Source organism: Lethenteron reissneri, chromosome 23 (assembly GCF_015708825.2).
Source record: "Lethenteron reissneri isolate LAM-NWPU_2019-01 chromosome 23, ASM1570882v1, whole genome shotgun sequence".
Taxonomy (NCBI): Eukaryota; Metazoa; Chordata; class Hyperoartia; order Petromyzontiformes; family Petromyzontidae; genus Lethenteron; species Lethenteron reissneri.
Window position 1 is genome coordinate 736,766 of NC_083801.1, and position 12,625 is coordinate 749,390.

At 49.1% G+C, this 12,625-nt stretch overlaps 1 protein-coding gene across 1 annotated transcript in view; it reads left to right on the top strand.

The window, feature by feature from the left end:
* URB1 (URB1 ribosome biogenesis homolog) overlaps positions 1 to 12,625 on the top strand; it is a 67,306-nt gene that overhangs the window by 26,736 nt on the left and 27,945 nt on the right. Inside the window, exons 16-23 of the mRNA XM_061556776.1 lie at positions 1,268 to 1,399; positions 3,757 to 3,873; positions 6,421 to 6,535; positions 7,802 to 7,957; positions 8,902 to 9,125; positions 9,950 to 10,171; positions 10,491 to 10,757; positions 11,475 to 12,266. Coding sequence (XP_061412760.1) covers positions 1,268 to 1,399; positions 3,757 to 3,873; positions 6,421 to 6,535; positions 7,802 to 7,957; positions 8,902 to 9,125; positions 9,950 to 10,171; positions 10,491 to 10,757; positions 11,475 to 12,266 — 2,025 coding nt within the window. The remainder of the gene's footprint in view (positions 1 to 1,267; positions 1,400 to 3,756; positions 3,874 to 6,420; positions 6,536 to 7,801; positions 7,958 to 8,901; positions 9,126 to 9,949; positions 10,172 to 10,490; positions 10,758 to 11,474; positions 12,267 to 12,625) is intronic.

The window sequence follows — 12,625 nt, forward strand, 5'->3', positions numbered from 1 at the left end:
TCATTGGCGAGGTGGTGATGGTTGGAAATACAATGAGCTCTATGGTGTAGAGTTTTGATGAGGGAATTCTTCTGGGATGGATGGTGGTGGGAGTCAGGTTTTATGTAGGCATCTGTATTGGTGGCTATCCTGTAGACAGAGTGTGTGTTTCGATGAACACATCCAAGAATGGTAACTTGCCATCCTTTTCCACCTCCATGGTGAATTTAATGGCTGGGTGTATGGAATTGATGTGGTTCAAGAATTGGCCCAGCGCTGGTAGGCCATGTGGCCAGATGATGAACGTGTCATCTAAGTATCTCTTCCTCAAGGAAGGACGTCGGGTGGATGCCTGGATGACGTGTCTCAAAATTTTCCATAAAAACATTGGCTACAACTGGAGATAAGGCCGAACCCATTGGGGTACCTTCAACTTGTTTGTAGAATGTTCCATTCCACGTAAAGTAAGTGTTGGTGAGGCAGTGTCTAACCAGGGCCAGTTCATCAGCATTCAGTCCTTGTTGGACCAAATCTTCAATGATTGCAATGGTGTCAGGCACAGGGACTTTGGTAAACAAAGATACTACATCGAAACTGACATGCAAATCACCTGGAGATAGTGAGATGCCCTTAATTAGCAATACCAAGTGAGCTGAGTTAAGTACACCTGAGGTGGTCTTACCAGTGAATGGTTGTATGGTCTCAGACAGAAATCGGGCCAGTTTGTAGGTGGGTGAGTCAATGGTGGAGACGATAGGCCGGAGTAGTGTACCTTCTTTATGGATTTTTGGTAAGCCATACAATCTGGGTGGTCTAGCAGCAGAGGGTTTTAAGGAAAGCCGATTGGTTAGTTCGTGGAGGTATATCAGCTCTCTGATCTTACATTTACATGCAAATTTCATCTCTAGCTCCACCCACTTACCCTTGGGCTAAACTCATCTCAAACTTATATAACATCCTGCTTCAGCAGCTCTCCCGCTATATATATATTTCACCTGATGACGATTGCTTGTGTTGCGATCGAAACGTCGTGATATTTGTATTATTTTTCTATCTACGTGGCTCTACCGAAAGACCCAAAGAATATGAATTCCTGCAGTCACGAAAGCTTTAAGTCAAGATTTATTCACCTCAATGTTTTGCTTTTGTTCTCTTTGTGATGCAGGTTGTACTTACAAATGAGACTCTTTTCTCTCCTGCTCTCTTGAGTTCTCGCCCCGGTTACACGAACTGAACGTGAGATGACGTGAGATGACACGTGTGCCATGTTCGCGCCTCTCTTGTTCAGGAGCTGGTGGAGGGGGCGGCGGACGGCACGGGCGACGGCTCCGACAAGTCGACCTTCTACCTCCTCCTGCGCATGTTCGTGTGCAGCGACCACCCCCAACTGCAGAGCGCTACGCAGCAGCTGCTGGTCAAGGTGTCTCCCCCATGCGCACATGGACACATGCACAAATACAAAGATCCCCCGTATAGCCTTAACAGACTGTTGAGGCAAGTGCTGTTTGCGAGCACCTATGAAAGGCTGGCACGGCACATGAGGGGGTGGGTGGCCACACCATGCCCGGCTGCCTTTGTCTCCCTGGTGGCGATGTGTACACACCGCACCAGGTACTCAATTGAGGCCGAGTCGACCTAGGGGAGGCCCAGGTCCAGTTCAGATAATCGTCACGGGCGTTGGTGGCCACTTGCGGAAATCGAACTCGGGTCGCCGGGTTCGCAGCACTACCCCTGCACACAGCAACTGCTGGTCAAGTCATAATGGTAACAATAATTGAGCGTGCTTTCGATGTTTGTGCCATTCTGACAGCGTGAGACCATCACGATCTGCAGTAGTTTCCTCGTCGTAGGCAAAGGTGCCGTGCATAATCCCAATTTTAGTCATTTGCGACGTGAATTATTTTTCCAAAGTTTAACTTTGGGCCATGACATCGGCACGCAATTGCCCCACTCATTTCAAATGATGGCACAGGATCTTTAACGTCCACTGCGAAGCAGATGGCACATGTAATTTTACAGTTAATACGCACTGCAGTATCGATAATAATTAATACAGTAGATAATCGATTATATAATTATCCAGCGGCTTCGGGGGGAAGAGAGCGCCAGATTTTTAAAAACGCCAGATAATCACACCTTTATTTAAAATAGAGTATTTGTGCACACTCTTGCATAACATTGTTTTTAGGTGTTCTTATATGTTTCTTCTGTGTTTTAAATTAGTTTACTCTATGAAATTGGCATAAATATATATACAAAGACAAAAATAAATATCCTGCTGTAAAACGTTACTCTGTTTACTTCACCATACTTACCACTCCAATCCCGAAGACTCTGCATGGGGTGATGTACGTACTACGCTCTTGGTTCAACAACTTGTGTTTGACGATCACCAGACTGGTACAGCCTCTAGACTGGTGCTCCGGTGAATGCCGAATTACACGTACTTTTCTCTGGATCGCACAGTATATTTTCTGTTTTCATTACTGTAGTTATTAGCCTTGAAGAACGTATATCCGTGCAGTATTTTAGTTTTTTTAGTTTGTCGTGTATAATGTACTGTATATAATATTTGACACTGAAATCAAGCATATATACTTTTTGTCACACGCATGGTGGTGATTGCTGAACTGGTACAGCCTTTGGAGCGGTTTTGCCAATTTCACTTGATCAGCCCAGGACCACTGGATACATTTTGGAGCTGGATAATCCTGCACAGGATAATCGATGAAGAACTGTACAGTAATTAATTTCTATATAGCATCGGTCATGCAAAACTGCATCTCTCGACGCTGTACATAGCATGCCCAAACCAAGGTCAACTCAATTAAAGGCTATAATAAACAAAAAGGTTTTTTAATGGGTCTTAAGTCGTGGAAGGGACTTAATTTGGTGAAAACGGAGCGGGAGTGAATTCCACTCCGTGGGAGCTACAGATTCTTAGGAAGAGCTCCCTCCTACCATCTTGCATTTAACTTGAGGCTGAATGAGTATTAACCAGGACGGCCTGTTGGATTTCAACGTGAAGCTCTGCAGCGACCAGCAAACACACGACCGCTGGGCCGCGTCGCCGTCCCATAGACGTCCTGTTTTCATGTGAAAGTGGAGGATGAAGGTTTAAAAGAGAGAGATAAACTATTCTGAACCCACAGAGACCATGAGTAGCAGAATGGCTCAGTGGGTACACTCTGTGACTCACCGCTCGTGTCTCACCGCCCGTGTCTCACCGCTCGAGTCCCACCACTCGTGTCTCACCGCCCGTGACTCACCGCCCGTGTCTCACCGCTCGTGACTCACCGCCCGTGACTCACCACTCGTGACTCACCGCCCGTGTCTCACCGCCCGTGTCTCACCGCCCTTGTCCCACCGCCCGTGTCTCACCGCCCGTGTCTCACCACTCATGACTCACCGCCCGTGTCTCACCGCTCGTGTCTCACCGCCCGTGTCTCACCGCCCGTGTCTCACTGCCCGTGTCTCACTGCCCGTGTCTCACCACTCGTGTCTCACCGCCAGTGTCCCACCGCCCGTGTCCCACCGCCCGTGTCTCACCGCTCGAGTCCCACCACTCGTGACTCACCGTCCGTGTCTCACCGCTTGTGTCTCACCGATCGTGACTCACCGTCCGTGTCTCACCGCTCGTGACTGACCGATCTGGCCTCTGAAGACTTGACCGTGTTTATGTTCAACGTTGAAGGAAATTCCTGCCCATAAAATGCACAAATCGGGCACCTGACGCCTTGACTCTGATGAATGTTATTTCTCGCTTTTGCATTACAGATTTTGCGAGACAGCGGAGTGTTTGAGTTCACGTGGAGAGAACTCGACATTTGGCTTAAAGGACTTCTGGACTTCTCAAGAGAGCAGCAGGAACCAATTCTTACTTTTCTTGAAAAGGTACGTCCACACACGCCTACACACGTCTACACACGTCTACACACGTCTACACACATTTACACACCGCAGAGTGGCAAACGCTGCTCTACCGTATGGAACTTCACGCAGGCCTGGGTCCTGTTGCAAAAGAGGCAATGCTGTTTTACTTTTCTTAGTGGTTTTATTTCATCTGAGCAATATTGCCTGGCTGTGTTGGTTCCTGTCACCTAATGACGTCGAGAGACCGGTTCATACTCTTTGGTTCTTTCGGTAAAGTCACGTAGATATAAAATAAAATAAATCACGACGTTTCGGGTGCAACACAAGCGTCCGTCATCAGGTGGGACAACCACAGCAAGAAACAATTGCTGAAGTGGAAAACTTCAAATCTAGATTAGACTGGTTCTTGCTTTTGTGTTCGCCCGACTTGATTACTGCAACGCATTACTGTTCGCGATTCCGAGTGAGGTGCTGGGTAGACTCCAGCTCGTTCAGAATGCAGCTGCTAGATTCTTTACGCGCTCAGTGTTCAGTGAGCACATCACACACCTGCTCTCTTGTCTTCACACTGGATATCTGTCCAGTATCGAGTAGACTATAAGACCCTGCTGCTGACCTACAAGGTACTCAGTGGGTTGACCCCGCAATGTTTCCAGGAACTGATCCATGTTTATATTCTTAAACGAGGTCCCTGGGTTCTTCAGATCATCTTCTTCTAAGGACTTCAAGGTCAAGGCTTTTATTACTGGAGGAATTGGGCTTTTGCCAGTGCAGCTCCCAAGTTTTGAAACGACGTTTTGCCTTTGCTAACAAGACAATCAGAGTCAGTTTAACACGTAGGCTTTCGCGACCAATATCATCCATAATAGAAGTTTTTGGGTTAGATCACGTAAATATATAAATGTGTCATTAAAACCCGCCACCACCCGACACAGCCAACTAGTCAGGGTTGTCACGTAAACAGAACATTCCAATTCGTCACTAGTACAGCACACCGGTGTGTTGGAGAGCCCAGTCACAACATTTACAATCTGAGTACAACGTTTCGCCAGTAATTACAACTAGCTTAATCAGGTGACAGCCAGATTTGTGGAGAAGTCTTACTGTTTCATTCCTTATATAGAGGTGTAGATGTGTTGACCACCCTCCTGTGCTCTTGCATAATTTGGGGGTGGGGGAAGGATTGCTGAGGCAACGTACATTTTGCATGTGCATTATGCGAGCTCTTTGAACTTGTCCTTCCTGTCTATTGTGTTGATTAAAATAGCCCTACCAACGGTAATCCCTATTGAAGTACGCTGCCCTTTGTAGGCATGCATTTAAATAATGTATTATTTGATGATTCACTTCCACGCAGCACTAAGGCGGTAGCTATTCGAATGGTTACAGTTATTTTGATTTCTTTAAATTTCGATATATTCTCTAATTAGTCTTGGCCAGTAGTAGCTAGTTTTGCACAAAACTTCAACATCAAAATAAATTGAGTGTCCTTGTTGGCACGCGTGTTCTGCTACTGCTGCTGACAGCACGCATGTTCTGCTACTGCTGCTGACATTGAAAGAAATCAAAATAACTTTAACCGTTCGGATTGCTACCGCCTTAGTGCTTCGTGGAAGCGAATGCATGCGTACTTCAATAGGGATTACCGTTGGTAGGGCTATTTTAATAAACACAATAGACAGGAAGGACAAGTTCAAAAGAGCTCGCATAATGCACATGCATAATGTAAGTTGCCTCAGTAATCCCTCTTGAAAACTCACTTCTTCTAAACTGGCTTTCACCTCCCTGCTCTTGCCTTTTTCCCTGTTCCTGTTTTCCCGGATGTTACAAATGTAAATTATTACTTATCATTATCTCCTGGTTAAATAGGGATACAAACAAATACAAACAATACAGCAATGCCACCGATATAGCAGGTGGCTGTGTCACAGTGTCCTTTGCGCATCCCTGGTAGAGAGCCAGAGAGGACTTCTGTCGGTAGTGACCAAGTGCTGCAGGGTGGTGGTGCAGTTGTAACTCTCGTGCCTCACAGTATGAACTCCCTTGGTTTCATTCCCAAATCCACCTCACTGTGTGGAGTTTGTAGTTTATTTAGGATGTATTCTCTCCACCTGTTCTGCATGGGTTTCCTCCGGGTTCTCCAGTTCTCTCCCATAGCATAAAAAACCCGCACACAGTGGAACTGGATATGGCCAAAACATCACCTCTGATAAGCACGGTTGGCTACATACAGTGCGAAAGAAGTTCAACATACATAAAAAAATCGCTCATTGGGGATCGCACACAAATAGCAGCAACATTGCCCCCTACTTGAAAAACTTGGCAGGACCCTCCTAAAAAAGAGCCTTGAGACTCGGTAAAGTTTTCCTGAGCAAACGTGCTTTATAACATTAATAAACACGCTTGCGCACATGCAGAAATTAGCACTGTTTGCACGGAATCACGGAGTCAGAGTCATGTTGTCACAGAGTGACGTTGTCATGGAGTCACTGAGTCAAAGAGTCGTGTTGTCTTGGAGTCGCGGAGTCGCGTCTTCGATGGTTCACGCCATGGCTGTTGTACGTGCAGGTGGTGTGCAAGGTGCTGGCAAGCCCCTATGTCTACCTGGACAAGGTGTCGGAGTTCGTTCAAGAGGCGGCGACGCTCCAAAACCTCGACTCCCACACGCCAAATGCAGACGCATGTAAACTAAACTATAAACTGTTTTTATTTTAGCAGGTGATGCCCACTTAGCTGTATAGCTCTTTTTCAGAAGCGACCTGGCTATCACAAATTATAGCTCAACTAAGTGGCTTATTATCACGTGGAAATTTATGACATCCAAATACTCTGAACACGTGATGTTGATTCTAATTGTGGAGGGAGAAACCAGAGGACGTAAATAAAAATCCACGCAACCACGGGGAGAACATGCAAAACTCCAGATATACAGCAGGTGTCAGGGTTGGGATCAAACCCACGACCTCCCGTATATCAGGCGAGATACATAACATCTCGCCACCGTGGCACCACTAACTTGTTTACAGCAAGTTCCCGCTTAACGCGGGGGTTGCGTTCCTAGGAATTGCTGCGTAAATAGAATTTTCCTGAGATAGGGTAATTTTCCAGTAAGGAATAGCGGTGAAGGTGGGGGTGCCATTCTCGCTCGTAGTTTTATTGTTAGATTTATTTGACAGTACTTTGTTTTACATGTTTCTTTTTAGCTGTGGTTTGTTTATAGAGTATTTCTATAAATACGCGATGTGTGACGGTCATTTCCCTCAGTATAAAGTCAGTGAGAGAAAGATGGCGACTGAACGAGATGATTGAGTGAGATAACGCTAAGCACACAAAGATGCTGCTAGAAGACAGACTGTACTACAGTACCAATACACTACTACAGTGCCAGTACTACAGTACTCGTACTGCAGTGATAAAGTACCAAAGTTCCATTACTACGGTGCCGGTACTACAGTAGCAGTGCTACAGTTGCAGTACTACAGTACCAGTTCCCAGCATCACCGAACAACACTCACGCCACTCAGAAGAGTAGTCTGTCACGAGCAGGACTCGTGTTATAGCGAGTAAACCGTCACATGCTAGACTCACTTTGTAGCGAGTAGTCTGTAACGTGCTAGACTCACGTTATGACGAGTAGTTCCTCACATGCTAGACTCGTGTTATAGCGAGTCATCTGTCATACGCTCCACAAATGTAAAAAAAACACGTGAAAGTGAAAAAGCGCAGCATGAATGCCACGCATTGAACGGGAATTTACTGTGCTATGCTTCGTGGAGTTGCTTGCGGTGCATGCACAACTCTCAATTGTCCGATCGCTCGTTCGTTACAAGGACTTGAAACTGGATTGCTCTGCGTCGGTGATCAGCGAGCTCTGATCTGAGGCTTCCCTGGGCTGAACGAGCGTCATCGTCACCGCAGTAACGCGAATGAGCGACGTGTCCTCCCGCAGGCAACGACGTTGATGCCGGCATTCTCGCAGAGCTGGGCGGTGAGGGCGTGGAACAGCCTCTCCCCCAGGACACGATCGCCGCCAGCTTCCCTTACAGCGCCCTCGTTCCCTGCAGTCTGCAGCTGTTACTGCCGCTGCTGCCTCTGCAGAAGCGAGGTTTGCAGCTGCCTGCTCACGTTCTGCGCTTTGTCGTCAAGTTAACATTTGTGACGGCGCGTATAGTTTTTCTGAGATTCTGAGCTGTGGGAATGCATAAACCATTCCCCAAGCTCTGTGGTCCTATATCGGGAACGTTGCGCCAACTCCATTGAACAATTTTTGTTGTAGCTCTTTTTCAGAAGTGACCTGGCCACAAATGAGAGCTCAACGAAGTGGCTTATGTGGAAATTTATAGCAACTAAAAACACATGTTGATTCTAAATGTAGAGGGAAAAATCAGAGGACTCAAATAAAAATCCATGCGACTACGGGGAGAGATACGCAAATTCCAAATATACAGCAGGCGTCAGGGTGGGGTAGTTAACATCTCACCACTGGGATCCGCACAAAATACGCGGAGGCCGATACCCTCCGCGTACGTTGTGCAGATTCCCACTGAGTGGCATGTCGCACAAATACAAAGATCCCTCATATAGCCTTTTGAGAATGTTGGAGCAAGTGCTGTTGGTAAGTAGCACCTATGAAGGCCGGCACGGCACACGAGGGGGTGGGTGGCCAGCAACCACGCCCGGCCACCTTCCATCTCGCACCGCACCAGGTACTCATTTGAGGCTGAGTCGATCTTGCGGAAGCCCAGGATTGGTTCAGTGACGATTACAATTGTCAATGGTGTTGACCATGAGCGGGAATCGAACTGGGGTCGCCAGGTTCGTAGTGCTGCTCGCTAACTGCTACACTACCGCTCCCCAGCACCACGCACACACATTAACAGGAACACGGAGACAAAGATCCCCCCATATGGCATTAAGTGCTGTTAGCAAGCAGTCACACACACATGCACGCCCGCCCTTTTGCACAACAGCAGCAGCTGCAATTATGTCTGAGTTGCCCTGTGCCCGTTTAACTGGCGGTCACCCATGTCGTGGCACCACCACGCACAGGTGCAGGCGCGGTGTGCGGGTACCTGGCGAGGACGCTCAAGGAGGTGCTGCATTCTCAGACGGAGCCCCTCACGCTGGTGCTCGCGCTGCAGGCGCTGCAGCGACCGCTGAGCGATGCTCGGAGCGAGGGGGACAGGTGCCTGCCGCGTGCCGCAATATCCGCCATGGCAGAATTCCACCGCTACTACGCGCCCTTCGTGCCGGCGAGCGCCAGGGAAGAGCTGGTACGGCCTCACAATTGCGCATGCGCAAAAAACATCTCACTCACCGTCTTCTCCACATTTGTCATGTTATTGCTTTTGTCATTTTGGTGACCCGGGTCACTTTTGCAAACAAGATTCTCGCTCACCTGGTTACACCCCATCAACTTCACACTGGAAAATATTTTAGCAAAATTTTCCACCATTCTCCCACTGCCATTTGCATAGCCTCCGCCTCTTGCTCCTCGTAAGAGTTGTAGACCTGTCACATTCCTTGAAATGTCAGTCCCATATCCTGAACCACGACGCTGGCACACAATGGCCTACTCATTCCGAACGACGTCACGGGATATTTAATGTCCACTGTGGAATGGATGGCACATAGTAATTTACAGTTAATAGCGCACCACCGCAGTATTAACCAGGATAGCCTTCTGGATTCCAACTGTGAAGCTCTGCAGCAACGATCAGCGATCACGCAACCGCTGGGCCCGTCGCCGTGTGTAGGTGTGTGGGGAGCATGCTGCGCTATGAACTCGGCAGCCCGAGTGTGATTTCCGCTCATGGCCAACACCAGTGACGATTAGCTGAACAGGTTCTGGGCCTCACCTAGGTTGACTCAGCCTCAAATTAGTACCTGGTATGATATGTAAACATCGCCACTGGGGGAGACAAAGGTGGCCGGGCGTGGTGTTGGCCACCCACCCTCTCGTGTGCCGTGCCAACATTCATATGTGCTACTTGCTGACAACACTTGCCCCAACGGTCTATTAAGGCTATATTGGGGATCTTTTTCTTTGTGCGTGCACGCTGCATTAACCCCGGCTGTGCGTGCGCCACCCGCCCAGTTTGTCGGCGTGAAGACACGCGAGGCGGACGCACCGACGGAGGAGGAGGCTTATGGCGAGCTGCTGGAGCGCCTCTGCTGGGGACGGCATGAGCACTTGCTGCTGCCCTCTTCCCACGATGCCTTACTGCGTGCCACCACCCACATCCCGGCGTCGCGTCTCACTTCAGCCACCAAACACACGCTGCTGTACTTGCAGCACGTCACTAAACGCTTCTTAGAGGTACCTGCCGTACCGTACACATACTCACATGCCGCACCGTAAACACACTGTCACCTGCTGTACCTATACACTCACCTGCTGTACCATAAACACACTCACCTGCTGTACCGTATACACACTCTCACATGCCGTACCGTACACTCTCACCTACTGTACTTGTACACTCTCACCTACCATACCGTACACGCACTCTTACTTGCTGTACCCGTACACACACTGTCACCTGCCTTAATACTGCACCTATATGCTCTCACACTGCCGGGATTTGTTTAATATGGTTGTGTTTGTTACATGTTTGCCTTGCCCCCTCTGCTGTCAGTATGACCAGGACACAGGGCCACAGGTTATCGTTGCGTACGGGCAGTTGCTACTGGGCATTATTTCTCGGGCCGAGGTCCTGGAACGGGGTGAAGCTGAGAGAGTGGAGGAGCGCAGCGAGCGGGAGACGCAGGGAGAGGACGAGGTCCCACCGCAGTACTCGGCCTCCAAGGCTGAGAGGACCTCTGAACAGAAGAGTGAACAGGACCTGCTGGTGGAGGACGTCTTCTCCAAACTGAATCTACAGAAAGATTTGGACAATTCTGAGGTGGTTTGTTTTTTTAAGGTCACGAAGTTGCTTGTTATTTCATAACATGTTGGTTATATGAAGAATAATCTGCAGTTGATGGAATTTGTTTTATCTTATATAGTTTTATATAGCGCCTTATTCCAAGGAGCTTTACAAAAAATATAAATGTGTTGTGTTTATCTAGTATTTCTATGTTTATAAATATGTGTGGCAGTCATTTATTTAAATATAAAGTGAGTAAGACAGATATGGAGAGTGAAATAGATAAGGGAGATGATGCTACACACACAAAGATACCAGAATACAGACTGCACTACAATACTACATTACTAATACTTCAGTGTCAGTACTACAGTGCCGGTACTACAATACTACTGTGCAAGTACTGAAGTACTACAGTGCCAGTACTACAGTACTATAGCACCAGCTGCCAGCATCACCGAACAATGCTGCTCAGAAAAGCAGTCCCTCATGCGCTACGTACGCATTATTGCAAGAAGTCTGTGACACACTTGACTCATGTTATAGTGAATAAGTCTGTCACATGCTGGACTCGCGTTATAGCGAGTAGTCCATCACGCGCTAGACTAACATTATAGCGGGCGTAGTGTACATTTAGCGAAAAACGTTCCGTAACAGAAAAACTGCATTGAAGTAAAATATGTAGCGAGAACGTCGCTCATTAAGCGTGGATTTACGTTCACAGCGTTTTTGCTTTTGGAAATCCTTTTCCAGATTTTGCGCGACGTTGTGGCCACTGTTCTCAAGCACCCCACGCTGCACAATCTCTTCGCCGTTGGCAGCGGCAGCCTCGCCCTTGGCACTGGCTCTGCGTGCCCTGCGGAGTGTCTCACCAACGCGGTGGTCTCCCTCATGTGCACGCTGCTCGATGCCCCAGCCGTGGGCAAGCACGGCGAGCTGTGTGGCCCCTTCCTGCGGCGCCTTGTGGCCGGGGCCGCCGCCGTCGTCTCTTCGAGCGCAACCTCCTCCTCTGTGGCGGCGGCCGCCGTCCTCGCGAACCTCCGCGGCTTGCGCCACCTTCTGCCCACGAGCGACGTCAACAACCTCGTCGAGCTGCTGCTGCGGTTGCCCGCGCGCTCGCTGTGGATCGGCGGGGATGACAACAATGACGCCGACGCCGTGGGAGATCGCGCTGAACGAACGCCGGACGGAGGGCGCGATGCCGCTGAAGTCCGAGGAGCGACAGGGAAGAAGGGGAAACAGCGGCGGCGGCGGTCTCTGAAAAGCGACGGCACGGATTCCGCCGCAGTGGGGCTCACTGTGTTCGGGGAGACCCTGGCGGCGCTGCTGGAGCGCCTCGGGACCGAGGACCTCTCCGTGCTGCACGCGGCACACGTGCGCCTCGTGCTGGCGCTAGCTGTGAGGTCAAGGCGCAGCGAGCTGCTGGCGCCCCTCGCATCCTCTCTGCTGAGCCGCGGCGGCGGCAGCGTCGCCGTGGCGGTCGCCTCGGTCCCCACCCACACCATGGGTGGCCTTCTCACGCCGGGCTCCCTGCTGGCACAGCCAGTACGTTGCTGCTGTTTTATTGGTGTTGTCACGCGGGTACTCGTTAAACGCACAACTCGTAGATGTGTTCCTGAAAAGTGCCGCGTTAATTGAAAACGCGTGAAGCGAAAACATTTAACCATAAATTATGTACCGATAAAGTTTGCCGAGATGCAATGTACACACTGAAAAAATACTGAGGGTACACTTGCCGCGTTACTGGATCATACTGCGTACTCTATCACTCTATCGTTCAGCCGCACAGCTAAAAAAAGTAGCTCATCATCAACCGCTCAGAAACCGCATTATGACGGTGTTGGTTCTGCGTCTTGACTGTTCGCTTTCCACGTAGTGAAAATTTTTTTCCCTATTTGGAAAAA